This window comes from Micromys minutus, assembly GCF_963924665.1.
Source record: "Micromys minutus genome assembly, chromosome: 11".
Lineage (NCBI taxonomy): Eukaryota > Metazoa > Chordata > Mammalia > Rodentia > Muridae > Micromys > Micromys minutus.
In genome coordinates this window covers 52,940,842-52,961,516 of record NC_137980.1, presented here as the reverse complement: position 1 = coordinate 52,961,516, position 20,675 = coordinate 52,940,842, and the positions used below count along the sequence as shown (strand labels likewise).

At 49.7% G+C, this 20,675-nt stretch overlaps 1 protein-coding gene across 1 annotated transcript; it reads left to right on the top strand.

Moving 5' to 3' along the window:
* Positions 1-2,444: 2,444 nt before the first annotated feature.
* Positions 2,445-20,158, top strand: LOC308426780 (uncharacterized protein; the record flags this gene model as incomplete). The annotated part of the gene is made up of 15 exons (XM_080924699.1): positions 2,445-2,553; positions 3,436-3,652; positions 4,924-5,028; positions 5,855-5,986; positions 6,641-6,725; positions 6,817-6,880; positions 7,302-7,387; positions 7,911-8,093; positions 10,625-10,678; positions 10,968-11,120; positions 12,240-12,307; positions 12,467-12,512; positions 15,334-15,397; positions 17,805-17,884; positions 20,045-20,158. 15 exons carry the CDS (start codon positions 2,445-2,447, stop codon positions 20,072-20,074), a joined length of 1,476 nt encoding a protein of 491 aa, XP_080780825.1. The 3' UTR covers positions 20,075-20,158.
* Between the last annotated feature and the right edge of the window lie 517 nt (positions 20,159-20,675).

Here is a 20,675-nt window from a genome sequence, read left to right as displayed (position 1 = left end):
ACTCAAGGACAGAAGACCCTAGAGGCAGGAGTTCTCAAATCCCACAGGCAGGCTCTGAGCCTCTGCATCCTTCCTCAACAGAAAGAGTGAAAACTCTTCTGAAATCTGAATCTCAGAAATAGTAAAGAGAAAACTCAGGTTCTATCTTATAAATTGTCCCTAAGTGATGCCCATCTATGACCCTATTTCCTCAGAAGACTAAGAAAGGAGTTGGAGACCAGCCTAGGTTACATCACAAGACCATGTTTCAAAACAACCCAAGTGTTGAGCCTGGACAGAGAGCTCAGTGGTGGGGAGAACTGGCTGTTCTTCCAGAGGAGCTGGGTTCAGTTCCCAGAACCTACATCATGGCTCACAACCATCTGTATCTCCAGTAACAGGGGATCCGGTGTCTTCTTCTGGTCTAGTGTGCACCAAGCATATGGATGGTAATGTTGAGATAAATACAGGCAAAACACCCACACGTTAAATTAAAAAAAAAAAAAAAAAAAAAAACCTCACTCTCTGAGATAGAGAGGTAGATCAGAGACTAAAAGCATTTACTGTTCTTGCCAAGGACCTAGAACCTATATCAAGCAGTTCACAAGACCTGTAACTATAGTTCCAGGGAATATGGTGCCCTCTGGCTGCCAAAGCACAGGCTCACATGTGGTTCACATAATCTCACATAGGCACACACACAAATTTTAAAAATAATCTTAAAATATAGAACATAGTCTTCTCTAAGATATTCCACCGAATCCTGTGAGCTTTTGCTGCCAGTTTGTTCTGTTGGCTGCAGGAGGTGCTTCAGAACAGACCGAGGTCAGCCTTGTGCTCCCTGTGGATGGGCTGTTTCCTTGGAAGCCTGTCTTCCACCAGCTCCCAAGCCTGAACCTCCAGGGGAAAACTGGAACTCCTGAGGAAAGGATGGGGAAGGGAGGGGAGAGATGATGTAAGGATATTATAATCCCAAAAATAAACAAGTTTAAAACAGAAAGAGAGAGAGAGAGAGAGAGAGAGAGAGAGAGAGAGAGAGAGAGAGAGAGAGAGAGAGAAAGAAAGAAAAGAAAAAGGAAAGGAAAAGAAAAGAAATAGAGTTAACACCTGCCCTGCTTGTACCGAGTTGTAAACAAAAAAATTCTGTTGAAAATCCCAAAACAACTGGAGATAGTTGGTGGTGGCCACACCACCTAATAATGAAGGAGCCATGCTTACATGGTCAGGTGTGCTGGATTCCCACAAGGCAGGGCCTCTATACAGGTAGGTGACAGAGAGCTCAGTCATGGAACTGCTGTGGCAGAACCAGCCAATTTCTGAGCCCTTTCTGGGCCCTAGCATCAAACCCCAGCTTTCTCTGGCATGCTACCTGACCCTGATGGAGGCACTTCCTCCTGTTTCTCAGCTCCCTTATGTATAGAATGCGAATGATCATAATGGTTTGTTATGTTCACCAGGCTTGTGCTTACAACTCCACAGTGGCTGCCACACTGACCTTCACCATCTCCCTGAAACCATCGGTAGGTTTATCGTATTCTGAGTGAGGCTTAGAAGGAAATGAACATGGTTTGTTCTCCGTTACTCAGTTCCCACATAGTCAAAGCGATCATTTTGGACCTGTCTGCACCTTTGGTGACCACATCTGGGTAGAAATGAGGTAAGAGTCTAGGTGTCATACGTAGGAAGGACATGGGAATAGCAGGAACAAGGTGGAGACTGCCAGCTTTATCTTTGTCCCTCACCTGCTTGCACATGCACACACACACACACACACACACACACACACACATACACACACACACACACCACTTTGGGACATATGCCAGTCACATCTTACATTAGCAACCTCTGTACTCCTCACAAGAGCTGGAGATATGCCAAAGGGAAAGGGTCCAAGCCCAGCCCACTTCCTCCTTGGGGTCCAAAGGCCACATTCTGAGCTTGCTGCCTCCCTATCCCTAGCCCCACCCCAGCCTCAGTAACAGGCTCTATCAGTTTTGGCCAAAGCCCCTGCCTGTAAAGTGCCAAGAGAAGTGATTCTTCTGAAAAGACCTGAGCATGCCAAGCTCTGGCCAGGGGCCTTGGCTTCTCACCATGAGCCCACCCTTCACTTCAAAGCTCGGTATATAAAAGTAGTCCTTTAAGAAACCTGATGGCACAGACCTGGGAGATCTGGAACGCTCCATTCGGGGAGTGGTAAGGACAAGGGAGACGGTACCCACATACACAGATGTTGGCTGTGCCTCTGCCATCACATGAGGAAACAGAGCAGAGGTTCTTAGTATCCAGTCATGCTGGGTTCAGATCCAAGCTCCTTATAAATTACCATAAGAGAGTCAGGCCCAGAGCAGGACTGTTAGAACATAAAAAGATGGGGTGCAAGGGACACAGTGGGGCCACGGGGCTGTGGGTCCCTGGAGAGGACATAAGCTCTCATTTCCACTGCTGCAGGTTCTAAAGGGGAGATGCTGCTGCTGTGGGCACTGCTGTTATGCTGGGAGATGCTGCCCCAAGCCCAAGGGACAACCCACAGTCCTCTCTTCATGCAGATCAACAAGAGCCAGCTGGAAACAGGTGAATCTCAAGGAATGAGCTTAGAGAAGTACAACCTCCAAGAAGGCAGAGCTATGGACAACAGCTCTGGGCTTCTCCTCTGGTGTCCATTCACCAGCCATGCACAGCCCCCCTTGCCCCTCCTCTGCTCTCACACTTGCTGGGCCTCCCACTTGCCCGTGGGCAGTCCTCACCCTGTCATTCAACCCCTCCAGTGTCTTCCTTACCACCTCTGCTGCCCACTGTATAGAGGTCACGGCTGCCTCCTCGGCTGGTGTGGGTCCATCTCCCTCTCTCTCCATCTCAATGTCGTGCGCTCTGACTGTGCTTGGAAGACAAAGTCCTTACCACATCTCCTCCAGAAACATCTGACCTCCCTGTAGCAGTAAGGTCCCTCCTGGTCCCGCAGTCCTCCAGGAAACCTCTTCAATGGCCTTGCCCAGACTCAGCACCTGCTAACCTGTCTGTCTGCCACTGTCTGCAGGATGTTCCAGCTCAAGGATCTGTGACCTGAATGCATTTGCATGAGCTGCTGCTCTCCCTAGGCCTTCATAATGAGTTCCTTCACCTCCTTGGGGTGTCTGCCCTAAGCCTTCTTGTTATAGCAGCCCTCCAGGGCCTTTGTGTCTGAAGCAGACCCTCTTTATCCCAGTCACACTCAGACTCCGCCCTGCTTCATTTTCTCTGTAACACTTCCAAAACTTACTTTACTTGTTGGTCTGAGTTCTAGTTTGTCTTTCTCCCTGACTACCATGTCAACTCCAGAGCAGTGGGAGCCACACAGCTCCTAGATCTCCTCATAAGAACTTGTTGAATGGCTCTCTTATCTTCTAGCTGGGTTCAGGTGCCAGTGGGTGTTTGCTGAATGGCTGAATGAACCCTGAGGAGTCGTTTTGTCCCCAGACATCTCAGATCTATTATTAGAGCACCAGGTCCTGAAGGGTGTGATCGGAATGCCTGTGACTGGATCCCCAAGTGAGGGTGTGTCTGTCCTGGACCGCCTGCCCTTTGTCAAAAAGGAGCTTGTCGGGGAGAAGAGTGGGCTGGACCTGTCACTTGTTGGGGACCTGCTCTCTGGGAAGACTATGCCTGAACTGAAAAAGCTGCTGGAGAGAGCCGGGTAAGTGCCAGTGAGGTAAACTGTGCCTCTCTTCTCCCACACAGCAAATGTTAGTTTCAGATCTATAGTCCCTTAGCTGGTCCCCAGATACCCTGCCATGCTGTCTCCTCAGCCCTGAAAGCCCTGACTTGAAGCCTTCTAGTAGAGCAAAACCCACCCAGATGAACGGTACTGATGTTGGTTGGATGCAGGTCTCCCTCAAGGTAACGTGCACAGCCACAGGCTCAGCCGTGAATACATGAGTCCCTCCCCAGCATGAGCAAGGAGACTCATAGGTCCTAAGACTCCAGGCTCCAAAATGGATTTTTTCTGATGGGAGTGAAATGGAGAGGTCAGGGAACTACAGTTTGGGGAACTGCCCAGGGCGGCTTGGGAGGCAACATAGGCAAATACCATCCCAGCCATGCTGAGGGTTGGTACAGTCCACTGATTTCCCCCACCTGGGCCCATGCCATGGCTATCCTATCCCAGGACATGGCTTGAGAGAGACAAAGGAAAACACCACATGGTCTGATCCTAAAAATATCCTCCAGGCTGAACAAGAGGATCAGAAGTTTAGACCTCAGCTACATAGGAAGTTTGAAACTAGCCCAGACATGCAAAACCCTGTTTTGAAATAAGCAGAAAAAGAAACCCCCTCCAGAAGATTCCATGCTGGTAGCTAGGTTCCTCCCAGTGACAGAACATGAGGAATCAGTAGCTGACACTGGTGTTCATAATTCGAATTTGACTCTTCCAAGCCCAGGGAGAGAGGCACCTGAAACCTCGGAAGGGAACATAATGCTTAAGGATGCTCAGCAGGGCCTGCGGATCCTTTATGGAAACTAGCAGCCTATGGGTCCTCCCCTATGGAACCAGAGGGGCTTCCAGGACTCTTTTTCCTCCATGTCCTTGCCTGCTGGCTTTTCTTTTGAAAAACTCATAGACTCTCATCCCTGAGACCTGTTCAACCCCAGGGCCCCATGTACATTGCCAAAATGTCTCCCACTGAACTACAGCCTTGGCCCCAGAGTCTGGTACTTGGATTCAGCTGGTTTTGCGTATACAGATTTAAGCTGCAGTCCCTGGCTTATGGGAGGCTGACCCAGAGAAGGGTAAGGACTACCCAGACCCTCAAGGTTTAGAGACTGGAAGCAGAGTTCTGTGGTCTCTGGCAGGACCCTGTGTCGGGACAAGCTGCCCCAAAGCTCTCTCCACTTCTGGCATCTGCTTCCATTATAAGTACTCCAGAAACACACGGAGCGAGACACATCACCTCATGCCTCTCACAGGTTGGTCATAGAAGATGCCAAGGGACCAGAGGTCACCCTGCAAATTCTAAGTGACAGCCTGCTGCAGATCACACTGCGCTGCAAACTCTACCTCTCATTCCTGGAGTAAGTACCCATGACACTTCCTCCCCACATGCTGCCAGGAAGCAAGAGCCATGTGTCACCATGAACATTCTACTAGGACATAGTTCAAATACTGACTTACAGGGAAACTGAGGTGATCTGTACCAAGGGCTCTCTCCCATGCTATGTGTGCATTGTGAGCACACTGGCGCTAACACGACAGTCTGGGAAGGGAATGAGTCTAGAACCCGGTTCCCTGCTGCAGCAGCTCAGGAGTCCATCTTCACAGCTCTGAACTGAGTGGCTGTACCGGTGGCCCCCTGAAGAAGCACTGACGCAGACATGTTGGCTAGTGAAGTAGGGAGGGTCACAAAGCCCTTTGGGAATATACCAGTTCCCGCCTTTCTTGGGAATATGAGTTTTGGTGCAACGTTATCACTTAGTGGAGGGTCCTATGACCATTCCACCTGAATGCATTTGATCTCATCTGGTGTCAGAAGCTAAGCAGACCCCTTAGTAAGTGCGTAGCTGAGAGCTGTTAAGCCTAAGGAAACACAGTGACAGAGTCGAGGGGCCCTGAGAAATGTGTCTTTGCTCCCTGAGGAACATTTCACAGCTTTGGTTGGGACAGTGTGGCAATAGTGAGACTCGTGACCCCGTTGCGAGAGCATGTGTTCCATCTCAGGTGACACTCAGCACGGTGTCTGCTGCCCTCGTGAGGACCTTGGCCCAGTGCTGCCCAGTCTGCCCGCAGACTGTATTTTAAAGAGCTCTCCTAGTTTGAATGCAAGCTGCAGCCAGTTCCATGACTTCTGGTCTCAACCTTAGACTCTAGGTGGGAACCTTCCCAGACATATTGTCCCTACAGGATCCTGTGGCTGGAAGCCATCAAGAATATACGCATTGGAGTAAGGCTAGAACAGATAGGGAACAAGACCCAGGTGGCCTTAGAGGAGTGCCACACGCCACCCGGAAGGCTGAACATTGAGATCCTGAAGCGGTAAGCACCTGAGTCCTTTCTGAGCCTCTGCTGAGCACAGCAACTGCTGGTTCCTGCACTGACCCAGCCCTTTCTGCAGTGGTCCTTCTCCAAAAGTCTGGGCTGGGGGTGTCTCTCCCTCAAAGCTACAGACTATACATGTCACCTGTCAGCCTCTCCTGCCTCCGCACTAAAGGTCATGGTAAGACTCAACCTCTGCTTAACTACTTCCTAACAGTGGGTCCTGGCCAGCTACAGACTTCAGGGAGCCTTGGTTTTGTTGCTTACAGTACTCAGCCTATATGGAAAAGTCCTGGGGAGGAGATGTACTAACCAACTTACATAGCACAGAACCTGACACCCAAGGGAATCAATTATTCAAGGAGATATGATCTCCTCGTTGCCAATGGGACGGCTTCCTCCTTGAAAATCCCAAAGACTTTTATAAAAGATCGAAAACAAACTAGGACATAATGAAGAAAATCAGAGAAAAAAATACATGAATGCAATCGGGGGAGAGAAGGAGGAGGAGGAGGAGAGGTGGGAATGCTGGGGAAGGAAAAGATAGCTACTGTGGCCTTCCTACAGTCCTGCCTAGAGGGGTTTTCCTCCGTGGTGCTTGGCTTCCCTTCCCCGCCCATGCCTTTAGCACACCCCATGTCATCCCTCTCCTAGATCAGACACCCTATTGCCAAACCAACTGCTGGGACTGGTGACCAACATCCTGGAGGAATCCCTGCCTTTCCTCCTCCAGAAGATAGTGAGTCACCAGGGGAGAGGGGTGTGGCCCCCAAGAGAGACCCTCTACCATGGCCCTATTCCAGCAGGAACTCCCTCTTCTCTCCCTCTAGGTGTGCCCTGTGACCACAGACCTGATCAACTTCCTGCTGGAGGACATACTACACATCATTCTTCGTAGGTTGCTGCTGGTCAGATGTGCCTCACCATGTGCTAGGCACTGTCTGTCTATAAGAATATACCCAGAGACAGGACAGCCCTGCTTACAGGAAGGATACTTTCAAACCAGGGAAAAAGATGGAACAATATAGTTTGTAAATGTCATATGTCACTTCCCCTCCAAGCTTCAGTTTCCCTATCTGTTAAGCAGGATCAATGGAAGGTCCATAGGCAAGACCTGTTAGAACAATGCCAACAACCAGGCACCATACATTGCATTCCTTATTTCAGGAGGCTTAATGCTCAGCCATCAAAACTGTTAAGGCTGAGCAGGAGAGAAGGGATCTCTCCCTGCCTCCCAGAGCATACATCTACCCGCCTCCCACAGCATCCATCCACATCCACCTCTGGCTGAGTTGGGTTTTATTTCTGTGCACAGCTCCTGTCTTCTCCGGTCCCGATGATTTCCAGTACTATCTGACCACCACAGAGTTCACAGAGGGAGCTATCCTGATGAGAGTAGAGGTGAGCCACTCTAGGCTACCATGGGCCCTTGGGAACCTGCTGGGAGAGGAGGGATGAAGAGAAAGGGAGACGGGCCTTCCCAGCATGGGAAGGAGCAAGAGAAGAGCGAGAAAAAGGAGTGGGAAGAGAACGGAAGCCCAGCAGGAGAGCAGCTGAGCCCACTCTCAGGTGGGGAAACTGGCCAGAGAATGGCTGAGGATTGCCCAGCGCTGCCCACTGATCCTTGCTGTCTCTCTATAATGGAAGGTATGAAAGACAAGAAGCTCCAGGAGGGACAGGGCTCGTTGAACAGAGCAGGCTCAGACCCTCAGCTCTGGCTCTTCCCTCACAGAAGATCTGAATGAATGACATCACCCCCTGGGCCTCTGTTTCCTTGTGGTCAGATGGGGACCATAATGGCTCTCATCTGATAAGACACTGTTGGTTAGGTTCACAAGAAACTGTGCCTGCGGGAGTCAGAGTGGTGAAGTCCACCAGGGAAGCCATCCCCACTTAAAACCTTTCTCCCATCATTTCTTTGAAGGTTGTGACTCCCTGTGGCCCACACAAGCGGGCCCAAAGGTCAGAGCACATGGTTCCTCCACCTCTCCCAGGATTATCCCAAAACAGCATGGCAGATCTTGCCTTTTGGCTAGAAATCTACAATGACATCCTGGCCTGTCTCTACACCAGCCAGGAGATCTTCATGGAGGCCCAGGACTCCTCGGTGAGTGCTGGGGGGGGGGGGGCAATAGAGAGGAACAAAATGTCTCTGCCTGTTTCTTACACAGTAAAGCCAAGGCCCCAGTCACAAAACTTACTTCCCCTCTCTGAACTCGAGCAGTCTAACCTTACTAGCTCTTTTTGATCTTTCAGAGTCCAGAACATAAGCTCCTTTATCTGAGAGGAGGAAAACTCACAGCCTTCTCTCTTCCTAAGTAACCCATTCTTACACATCAGATATTTATAAAAGTCTGCAGTGTACTGGCCTGTGCACACAGGTTCCAACCATGTAGAGATCAGAGTCCCATAGGGGAATTGAAAACAGAACAAGAAATGTTCTAGTAAATGAAAGGGTTGTGCAGGGGTAGGGAATGTTCACAAGGGACACTGAGACAGATTCCTGGGGCAAATGGAGTTTATTAGAATAGTTAATAACACTATGGACAGAGAAATGATGGGCAACAATGTGGCAGAGCCTCTGGAAAAGGCTCCGAGCCTCCCTGGCAGAGGTGAAATCTATTGTCATATCCTTTAGAGGATGGGGAAGTTTCACAGCACAACCCTGCAGCCAGGCTCTCTGCTCTCCAGAGGGCGGGAGGGGAGCAAGGTGAGAGGTCGCCGATACCTACTTCGATGTTCTCACTTCCCAGGTGAGAGAGTCTGATCCCAGGACTTTTCTAGTGGAGGACTCGCAGACAGTGCCTCAGACAGTGCCCGCCAGTATCTGTGAGAGGAAGCCACTGTAAATGTCATTTGTGGCCTAGGCAGAGGCTGGATTCTAATGGTACATTGTTACAATAAGTAACTAGTCAGCTTTGCCTAAAGCAATCTGGGCAGCCAGAAGGCCACCTGATGTTGCTGTTAGGGAAGGAATATCTGAGGGTGACACTACGCTGGTGAGGACACATACACATACATACACATATACACACACAACACACACACACACACACACACACACACACACACACACATACACACAGCACACACACAGGTCTGGGAGAATAAACACCTCCCAGGGCTGATGGGAACAATAAGCAAGCCCACTGTATACATTGCTGCTGAAAAGCTCACAGCAGCTTCTCACCACTCCCAGAGTAAAAGCAAGGCTCCTGCACAGTCTGATCCTATCTCTCCCGCTCTGCCTCCTGACTCCCTGCACTCTAGACACACAGGTTGCTCTGATTCCTGGCTCAGTGCTTTGCACACACTTATCTCCCCGGAATATCCTTCTTTCACTGGTAGTCTCTGCATGAATGCAGTCTCCTCATACAGCCCCTTCAAGACAGCTGTATATAGAGATCTAAGAAAGTGTACTCTCTCTCTCCCTTTCCCTCTCCCTCTCTCTCTCTCTCTCTCTCTCTCTCTCTCTCTCTCTCTCTCTCTCTCTTTCAAAACACTGATCTCATTCTAACTTTATATATAATTACATATGTATATATAATTACATGCAAAGTACATATATGCATGTAATTATATATATAATTATATATGCATGTGAATTATATATGCAAAGTACATATACATATACATGTTGAGCATCCAAAATTCAGATCTTATATCCAAAGTGCTCCAAAATCTGAAAAACTTTAAGTGTCTATAGGACATCACAAGTGGAACATGTCATATCCAGAAACTTTACATCTGACAAAGGAAGTTGTTAAAAATCAAAGTTAATTCATGGCCCATCACCAGGCAACTAATGAACTAACCGGACTGGCTGAGGAGGGAACTAAGACGGGTTGTTCTTTAGTCCTGGCACTGAACCACTCACAAGGTTTAGGGTTGATGTCCACTGTGCTCTTTTCTGTCCTGCTTGTGTGAGAGCAGAAAAAGTCTGTATGGATATCTTCCAGAATGTCAACAATAGTTACCTCTAAGAATAGGATTCAGAGGGAAAAGGAAGGAGAAACTGGGTGAATTTTACTTCAGAAATTTCTATAGTCTTCTCTGTGATGACTTGTGGCCCACTGTAGCTCAGCGCTGCCTGAAACTCAGGAGAGCACAGATGGCCGGGTAGGAATGTGAAGAGGCTACAGCGAGAAATTGTTCGTGGACATCTGTGGATTGTGGGATGTCTTCTATAAAACTCTCTGCTTCACTGTGAATTTTTCATAGTAAGGGGCTGTAGGTGTAAGCTCAGTGGCTAGAGAGATTGCCAGGTTTTTTACATACATCTACATCTAGCATACATCACACATACCTGGAACCTCAACATTTGCAGGGAGCATCAAGAGTTCAGCTGTGTCGTGAATCTGAGGCAAGGCTGATACACAAGACCCTGGCTCAAAAAAAAAAAAAAAAAAAAAAAAAACTGCAAAAAATGCTAGGAGAAAAATAACAAAAATCACAGAAAGTTAGCCTTTCCAGATAAAGGACTCTGAACAGCCACACGCATGGCTCTTCTTGAGCCGAGGCTAACTTGTGTGCATGCAGTGTGTCCGGTGTGGGCAGCTGTCTCCCAAAGCCCTCCATCCGCTCAGGACACTTACAGGACTCCAGGGACTCTAAAGGACTCATTCTTTGCCTTTCTAGGAAACTGGCCTCTGGGAACTGTTGTCCATGAGCACCCTGCAGTCCCAGCCAGAGGTAGGTATGATGCCTGCCCCTCCACTAGCACCCTGGGCTAGGCAGGCTGGACCACAAGATTCCATGAACATGTTCCATTTTTCTGCTATGAATTCCAGAAGCCACTGTGCCCCTTTACAGTGTCAGGATGTGAAGCGAGAGGAAGCAGTAAGGATATTACACCAGCAAGATGTAGAACCAGAAGAGAAACCCAATCCCCTGCCTCATAAGAGAGTCTTGTTCCCAGCCAGGGCCATGAAATGCCATCTTCAAACTCTCCTCCCCATTTCTCTGCTTTAACCTCGCTCAGGCCCATAATCTGACTAGAGAGAGCCTGGGCCTGGTCATCAGTGCCCCCAACCCCCCCACTGTCCACCTTGATGGCTACAGGACCACCGTCACCCAGCAGGGATTACTGATGCCACATGAGACCAACAATGCCTCCTCTGGTGCAGTTGCCTGGGTAAGTGGATTTAGTTCCCACTCTGCAGATAGAGGGCAGAAAGATGGGACAGCCGTGACCAATCCCACCACCATCTGCTACCAGTCTACATACGGGCAGCTGCACCCACTGCTCCGACATTAACACTGGTTCCTGTACTCCTACCTAGTCTCCTCCTGGGCTCCCCAAAGACTGACCTCCTAGGCCATGAAGAAGTTTCAGCTCCAGGCCCTCTAGTGGGTGTAGCTAGGACTTCCAAAAGACTCCAAGGTCTCTAAAGAACTCAGTCTTTGCCTTGGGCAAAGCTTAAGCATGGCTGAGTCACAAAGCTGAAAGAAAACTGGAGCCTAGATGCTCCTGGCAGCCCCAAACACTAGAGAGAATTCTGGAAAACACAGCTGCCACCGCCCCCCCCCCTGCTGCAGTTTACAGTGGTTTAATTCTGAATGTCCTGACCTCCAAATGGAAGGAAAGTGGCTCAGCTGAGGGGGCAGAAGAGTCATTGTGCCATAGGGGTACTGGGTGGCATCCTAAGGATGGGACAGGGTCCTGGGATCTTCAATGACATCATTATATGGCCAAGAATTAGCTATCCCTTAGGGGGTGAAAAGCCCTGTACCTGTGCATATGAGTCACAGAGGCGTGTCAACACCCACAAAACCTCAAAATAATCCAGCTACTTAAGAAGCTGAGGCAGAGAGATCACTTGAGTCCAGAAGTCTGAGGCCAATTTGGGCAGCATAGCAAGAATCCACTTAAAGTTTTTTTTTAAGTCCAGCTTTTTTTATTGTTATTTCCCAGTGGTACAGCCCTTGCCTAGTAGTGTGAGGCTCTGGGTTCCTCCCAATATGTACACAAGCAATGAACCCGCTGGCTTCCAGGACCTGTGATTCCAGGACTGAGGCTGTCTTTCCATTGAAGCTGTCTCAGGTTCAGACCTCCCCTGGTCCCAGGAACGGCCAGTGCTGTCAGTGCCCCTCTCCCAGTGAGGCCCATATCCAGTGTGGGGAAGAAAGCAACTCAGGTGCAGGGTGAGGCCCATGGGACAGAACAGAAATCCATGCGGTCAGGGCTGGAGTCAGAGGCCCCATGGTAGGGAACCAGTCCAACTCTGCTCTGCCTGCTTTCAAACCCTCACAGCAACTCCTCTGCAAAGGCGTGTTCTCCTTAAGGAACCAGAAACAACAACTCCAGTTCGCACCACACGGGTAATGGGTTTGAGTTGGGAATATGAGGTGATGGTCAGTGGGAGTTGTCGGGGGAGGAGTGGTGGGGAATGGCTGCCTCTACTGTGCCTGAGGTAGGGCAGTGCTTAGACACCCACCCACCCCAGATCATTCACTGACCTGCTCTCTTTCCTCCGGCAGCGCTGTGGTCACCTTGGGCTCCTACCCTGCCATCATGGAGAAGCAGGTGAGTCCCTTCCTTCAGCCTTGTGCCCTAAAGGCTCCATAAATACCCATCGTAAATGGTCTCAAGTCACTGACACAGGATTGAAAGTTGGAGTCATACTCTGTCCCTAATCCCATCTCACCTTGAAGCCCCTGACTCCTACTGTAGTAGGGTGAGGCCTCTGGGGCTCCGATTTGCCTATTTCATGACTATAACAAATATTAAGTGAGCACCTACTATGTGCCTATCCTTTAGGTACATAGATGGGTCAAGTATCAACACAAAGATCCACCCTTTTGAAATTCAAGAGCTGGCGGGCATAAATGAGCTCATAAAAATAATATATTTATATGGGCCTATAAACCTCAGCAAAGCAAATTATGCAGCATAGAGACAGGTGATAGCACCACGAAGAGAGAAGCAAATGTGGGGATCAACAACATTAGAAGGGAGTCTGGGGCCTGGGGAGGTGGCTCAGCAGTCCAGAGCTGGCTGTTCTTCCAAAAGACCAGGTTCAATTCCCAGCACCCACAAGGAAGCTCACAACTACCTCTAACTCCAGTTCCAGGGGATCCAACACCCTCAGACAGACATAAATGCAGCAAAACACTAATGCAGATAAAATAAATATATGTCTTTTTTTTAAAGAAATCTTAGGGATGCATTAAAGTGAGCTTTCTGGTGGGGAGGGGTTCGAGACAGGGATTCTCCATGTGGCCCTGGCTGTCCTGGAACTCATTCTGTAGACCAGGCTAGCCTTGAACTCAGAGATCCACCTGCCTCTTTGGACCGAATGCTGGCATTAAAAGTGTGTGCCACCACTGCCCAGTGGAGGTGAGCTTTTAAGGAAAGGTTCAAGCAGAAGAGACGAGAGAGTAGGAACATCAGGGAGAAGTGAGCCAAAGACCCAGGACTGAATGTGCCCCAAGGGTTCAGAAAGAGCAGGGGACTGGAACAGAGGGCAAGACATCAAGGGAGGGCAGAACAGGTTGTGCTGGGGCCATACCGAGAAGCCTTTTCCTCAGAATGAGTGTGAGCAGAGGAGAAGCAGCACCAGGGAAGGCAATGGGGCCTGCAGTGGGGTGTGAGCGAAGGGAATGAGGTTCCCAGGAGGTGACGGTGGCTGAGCACACAGGAGTCGGGAGCTGGCATTGTAAAGATAGACATAGCTAACAGGATTCCATGATGGGTCAGGGAAGGGAAAGAAGGTGGAGATTCATCTAAGATGGGCAAGCTTACTAAGGGCCACTCTGTTCTCTGGGCGGAGCACAAAGGTGCAGGGAGCTAAGCATCGTGGCTGAACTGACTGGTGGCCTTCAGTCCCTGAGCTCAAGCCACTGCTGATGCAACCTGCACCTCTTCCCCCAAGGACTGATCCTGCTCCTGCTTGGGAAGAAGAGTCCTCATAGTAAGCCCCCTTCCCACAGCCCACACATCCTCTCTGTAGGCCGGTGTGTCACAGACTCTAATCCTAACAGAGAAAAGTCCCAGGGATGTGGGGCTGAGTGATAGTATGAACCAAAAAAAAAAAAAAAAAAACTCGATAGAGATATTCCCTGGGCTGGAACCCAGGCCTGTGTGAACCTCATTACCCAGCCCTGCCCTACAGAATATTCTGGTCATTGGCACATCATCTCACTTGCATAGAGTCTGGGTCAAAGACCAGGGTGACTGCATGTGGTTTCAGGCAAACTATACCTTACATAACCTACCCACCCATGCCACAGACAAGTAAACCAGCAAAGGGAAAGTATATGAAGTCTCTAATGGGTTCTGATGAGAAGGGCAGTATAGGGCTGTGGGTCCCATGTCTGCTCTGCCACAGGGCTCGGCTGCTCAGGGAGGCAGGACACAGGGAGTTGGACCGTGCTTACCCCACGCTGTCGCAGGGAAGCCTCAGGACACTGTTTGGGAGTGGGGGAGGTGGGTGGGGAAAGCACAGTTTGAGGTGCAGGACACCCAGAGCTGGCTCCGGGGTCTGAGGTGCCTGCAAGGAGGCCGTCCATCTTGTTCTCAGGCTCCCAGACACCCAAGCGCAGCTGGATGCCATGGAAGAGTTGAGAATGGAATGAGGGGCCTCTGGGCTGGATCTAGCCCTTCCCCCCAGGGGGTGGGGGAACGGAAAGGGGGGAGTTCCTGATGGTCCTGTGGGGATGGGTCCTTGGCCTGTCAGTGGTTGGTTTAAGCTTGGGTTTGAATTTAGCTCCTGGCTGGGAGCTGTAACTAGTGACCGGGGCCTGGTTTCCCAGGAGTCAGGCAAAATGCCTACCATCCCTTCAGAGTCACCAGGGTTTCTAACCTTAGCTCAACGAGAAACTAGGCTGCCTTTCATGGTTCCACGGGACAGTCCTGATCAAGATCCCAAGCACACTCATAGGGATAGGAGGCTTGCTGCCTCAATGGGTCCCACTGAAAGCAGCTCTCGGTGCTAGAAGGATGTCTCATACTGACAGAGTTGGTCCCTGTGAAGATGTACCCTGGCTCCCAGAGATCCATCTGTTCCCTTCCCTGGGGCTGCCCTACAGAGATGGTGTTTGGCTGGGGGGTTCTCCTCTTTGGCCCCCTCAGGGTTCCCTTGGCCCTTCACTAATCTGACCCAAGGTTCCAAAGTCTTTCAGAAGTGGCATCAGGATAGTTATGGTGGCTAAGGCAGGAAGAGAGCAAGTTCAAAGCCAGTCTAGACTACAAAGGAAGACTGTGGGGATTTTTTAAGATGGTATCTGCAGGACATCTCCAGACTCCGTGTGGCAGCTGTACAATAGGTTCTCCCCGTCCTGGGTTGGCACATCCCATCCATGTGGCAAGCTGGAGGAACTGAGCTGCCTACTGTTTCCCGTTGCAGGAAGAGCACCTGAAGACCTTGCTCTTGGCTGTCCTGAAGAGGCGGTTCCTGCCTCACCACAACAGTGAGTTTCACTGCACCTCTCTGACCAGCCATGCATCACAGTACATTGCTTGGGGGCAGCACCAGGCCTGCTCACATGGGGCTGCAAACAGTTTGCCTGGGTTGAGACTGACTTCCCAGCAAAGCAAGAAGTAAGCTTTCAGACACGGTTGCAGAGATGCTAGTGCTGATAAAAGCTCAGAGCATGGACAAGTGGCCAGAAGAGTGACTGCAGAAGATGTAAAGTCACAGTGAAGGGGCTGCCATGGGGGAGGGGCCGCTCAGCTCAGCAGCTACAGGGCCAGGAGTCAATGGTCCCAAGTGTGATGCTAGATGGGCTGGAGCCAAGAGGTTGGCCAAAGTGAGCTAACGCCATAAATGTGACCAGCTGGGTGGGCGTTTGTACCTGCAAGAGAGGCTGAAAGCTGGATATCACATACATCACCCTTGCCTCTAGCTATCAGGAATCCAAAATTTTCCAAAATTCTTTGTCTGTCCTTGGGTTTCTCAGATGCTGAGACAAGGCAATGTTGACAGCTGAGGAGGTGAGCTAGGAAGGCACTGGGCTTCCTGGCCTGGCCATTGCGTTGAACACAGTGTTCAACTTATCACCCATGCCCATGGTTACTTGGTCAGTACCTGTACCCCACTCCATGGTAGATGAGCTTCCAGAGACACAAGGCCTCATGTTTCTCATTGTGTTCCTAGCATCCTGTCCAGACTCACGCCAAGTGAGAACGGAGTGATGTGAGATATACAGAATGTCGGGGGACTAACTGTTGAGGGATTACCTGCCTCAGGCTTTTCATCTCTCAGATGGGCCCACTCTACAGACCCAGAGAGGTTAGGAGACTTGTCCAACATGACCCAGCAAATCTCTGGCCAAACTGAGTCCAGGATACTGACTTCTTGCTTTCTCAATTGAGGATCTTTGTGCTCTGAGAACAATCACTTTGAGAAGTTGGTAGAGGCTCAAATGCTAGCCAGGCTTCCATCCCGAGTTCTGTGGTGGCCAGGGAAGGTTCTGGACATGAAACAAGCAAATCTTTTCAAAGGGGAGCCTACTGGGCACAGAGCAGGTGGCAATAGAAGGTCCAAAAGGGCAGCCAGAGAGGTCAGACAGCAAGGATACCACCTGCAAGGGGCTGGAGAGATAGGACCCACTCTTTCTGTGCCCACCTCAGGCCTGCACTCATACTTGTTTGACCTACCCCAAAACACCACAAGAGTCAAGAGACAACCCAGAAAGTGGGACAGGCACAGTAGTTGGTATAGTCTAAGCACCAGGTCAGGAGCTTGCTCAGTGCCATGGGCTGCCCGTACTTCAACCCCACCCAGAGGAGAAAGGGGCAGGGTGGGAGCCAGTGAGAAAACTCAGGAGGGCTGTATGAAACAATGTGAAGAAAGAAACAGCAATGAGGAGACTTGGGCAAGCCCCATGGAAGGGGCTAGAATGAGGGGCACTGAGGCTGAGGACCCAAGGAGGTCTGGAGACAAACGGGAGAACAAATGCTTGGGCTCTTCTTCCTCCGTCTGCCCCCACCACCTGACTTCCAAGTAGCTGTTAGGCCAAGAGAGGATGCCAGATCACTCCAAGGCCAGAGTAGCTAGGGGAGAAGGGGTGGAGCAAGGCTGCTCAGCACAGGAGGGAAGCCATACCACCCCCTCATCCCCCACTTTCACAACTCAGTCTTTGATCATCCAACCAAATGGTTAGTTTACAGAAGCACTACTGCAAACTGACCAGCCGGCTCTGTTATTGATTTGAGGTTTAGTTTTTAGATATTTGGCAAACAAGCATATCTGTGACTATTTGCCTTTTTGATAGGCAATGGATATTGTCTGACAGAACCAGACTTCTAGTGTTTTCAGGTTTCCAGTTGATTTGTACTCCTGTCTCATCTATTTTCAACGTGTTTCATTTCTACCACTGTGGTAGGATTTTTTTAGGTTCAGTGTGAGAATTAGGAAGGATGTATTTCCTGAGTAGATTTACAGGAAGCCTCCAATCTTCAACAAACTGAATCTTTCTTAAAACACCATGAAGAAGGGGAGCTTCCTAAAGATGTACTCACAGGTCTGGAGTATTTTTAAGAAGAATGTTCCTTTAAAAGACAGGAGTAAGTTAAGGTGGGGGAGGTGGGGGACTGTGAGTCAGTTAGGAGTGTGCAACCTGTGTATCCCAGGACAACTATGAATATGGCCCAACAACACATTTGGAGGTGTCATATTGAAATGTCAAAAGTTGTACACCCCTAGTAATGTCTGATTTCCCTGGTCTACTTGCTGTTCAGGAATGCCTGGTTAGGTGGGAGGTTGCAGTGCAGGGTCCCCTGGCTAGGGGCTGGGAACCATAACTACACACGGCCTCCCAAGCCGACTGCCAGAGCACCTGCCTACCAGACCTGAGCTCTGCCTTTTTCTTGCAGAGTGGCTCAGCGAGCATAGCCTCCCACTGCCAAACATCAAGGGCATCTCCTTCAGCCATGCACACATGGACTTCTCTGAGGTAGGTGCAGGGGAGAGCTCTCCCTATGATGCTCAGCAAGTGGGCAGGAAGCTAGAATCTGAGACCACGTCCAAAGCCCTCCCTCTGCCTCACGGCCATCTTGGATATGACACTTCAGTTATAGATGAAGCAACTGGGGAATTGGCAGTCAGCATGAGTCCCTCAGGAAGCCAAAACACAGGTCTCATCAAGACCACCCCCCTATACAAAGTCAGTGTTAGTCTCCCCACTTGGATTGAGAGAAGACTCAAGACTCAGAAAGGGAGAAAAATGGGGCCAGGGTGACAAAGCAGGAATCTTTATCTGACATCAAAGTTAATGATCTCAGCCAGGACCATCCACCTCCCTAGAACTGAGATGTCCTGGATGTACCCAGGGTATCCACAAATAGTGTCATTTTACCCAGTGCCTACAAATATTTAGGAGTGGGGAGAGGGGATTGAGTAAGAGGAGCAGAGGCAGCCAACCTGAAGGAAAGAAAGAAAGAAAGAAAGGAAGAAAGAAAGAAAGAAAGAAAGAAAGAAAGAAAGAAAGAAAGAAAGAAAGAAAGGGGAAGGAAGGAAGGAAGAAAGGGGGAAGGAAGGAAGAAAGAGAGAGACAGAGAGAGAGAGAGAGAGAGAGAGAGAGAGAGAGAGAGAGAGAGAGAGAGCATAAGGGGCCCCTGAGGTGCTGCCTCGGATCTGCTCACAGACCTATCCTGCCTCCTATCATGGCTTCCATTTCTTCCCAAGTGGGGAAAAGTTCATATAATGAAAGTTCTATGCCTGGGAGCTCAGTGTTGCTGCTCTTCTAGAGGACCCAAGCTCTATTCCCAATATCCTTGTGCAGTAGCTCACAACCTGCCATAAGCCCCAGAAGATTTGGTACCCTCTTCTGGATTCCACTGGTCCCTGCACACACATGACATACACTCACATAGGCACACAAACATACACATATATACAAATAAATTAAATGGAGGTTTTATAGAAAGATGAAAAATATTTGAAGGAAGTTGTCAAAAAACAAGTTGGAAGGCAGACAGAAACATAATCTCAAGTTAACAAAATATCTCTCCCATAATAAACTGTCTCCTAAAGGCTGGAAATGACCATGACAAACTCCAGATTGGGGCAGGAGGGACAGGACAGACAGACAGAGAGACAGGGACCGTGTAGAGTGGAGAAGGGCATTGCTAGGAAGGGTAGGCCTTGGACATACACCTGATGTTCTCATCTCTCCACTTGAAAAGATTTCCAAGGTGGTGGCACATCCCAGCACTCAGGAGGTGGAGGCAGGAGCATCAATCTGGGCTACATAATGAGACCCTGCGTGAAAAGGAAAGGCAGGACAGAAGGGAGGAGGAAACAGCAGGTCAAAAGAGTGAACTGGAGCTTTAAGACCCCAACCTTAGGCCCCAGGCTCCCATCCCCATTCCTGACTACAGAAGCCTGCCTTCAAGACCCTGAGATGGGAAGGGCAGCAGACATTGACTCATGGGGACATTCTGTGTCTCCCCACACCCCAATTCCCAGTCTGCTGTTCCTCCCTGACATTAGCCTAGGGACCTTAGAGAGTCAAGAGAGATCCTCCCTTGAGTAGGTCTGGAGGAACACATCCAGGTAGTTCAGGGTTTGTGACTGTCCCAAAAATAATGCCACTGGTCCTGGCACCATCAGGTCAGGCACTGACAGAGATATGTGGGATCCATTGATGGATCTAAATGACCAGAGCCAGGATACAACCAGAATCTTCCAGCCACTGAAGCACTGCCTCATAACCAGACCTGTGAAAAGCAAGGCTCGCTTGCTGATTTGCTTCTAGGCTGCCTTGTACCATTGATCAGGATGCAAGTTACATGACTACAGAGTGCACCACACAGACTGTAGTTTAGAGGGGGAAATGCCAGCTGGGGCTGGACAGGGCACTACATACAAATCCTTACATGGCTGCCCTGATTGCTCAGTCATTCATTCACTGTCCTTGTTCACACAGTCAACATGTCTCAAGAATAACTCCAAAGTCTAGTGTGTTGCTGTTCTCATAAATACTCCCAAGACTCCTCTTCCTCTCCACTCAGTCATTGACTCTTCTGTCTTAGAGTCACAGGTGAGGGCCCCTCTGGAGTGTCAGGAGCAGTCTGTGGGAAACAGGGGCACATAGATTCTGCTCTGTCTCTAGGATTACATCCTGCTGACTGTTCCTGAGTAGCAACTCTGCTGGGGCCCTGTCCCTGCTCACAGCTGCACATGCTCAAGAGCCCAAAGTCCAAGATCAGCACCAGTCCCAGTGGAGTTCACAGCTGTAATAAAGTTGTTTCCTCTGTGAGTCTGGGTCTGAGTTTGATGTTTTTCCTGGGAAGATGCATTGAAGTGTTTAAATGACAGGCATCATTCACAGTTCTAGTTTTCCTGTGAGCCATCTGGAAAGTGCTCTGAGTTCTGTACTCAATACCAGCTAAAGAACAGAAGGAAAGACTGGGAGCGGTGGGTCACACTCATCATCCTAGAACTTGGGAGGAACTGCCATGTGTCTGAGCCAACCTAGGTTACAAAGTGTGTTCCATGTCAGCCTGGGCTAGAGTGAGCTGGGCAAAAGAGGGGTGAGGTGGGAGAGGAAGATGAGATAGAAGAGAAAGAAAAAAATAAAAAGGAGAAAGAATTTGGTTTTCCAAAGGTCAGGCCCTGCAATGGCATCTAGGAAGGACACAGGAATCTGAACACCCAGAAAAGTTTCTTTGGCCAAGAAGGAAGGCAGAAGTAAGCTGAAGGAATGGAGATGGCTAGGAAGGGAACCCTCCAAAGCCCAGAGG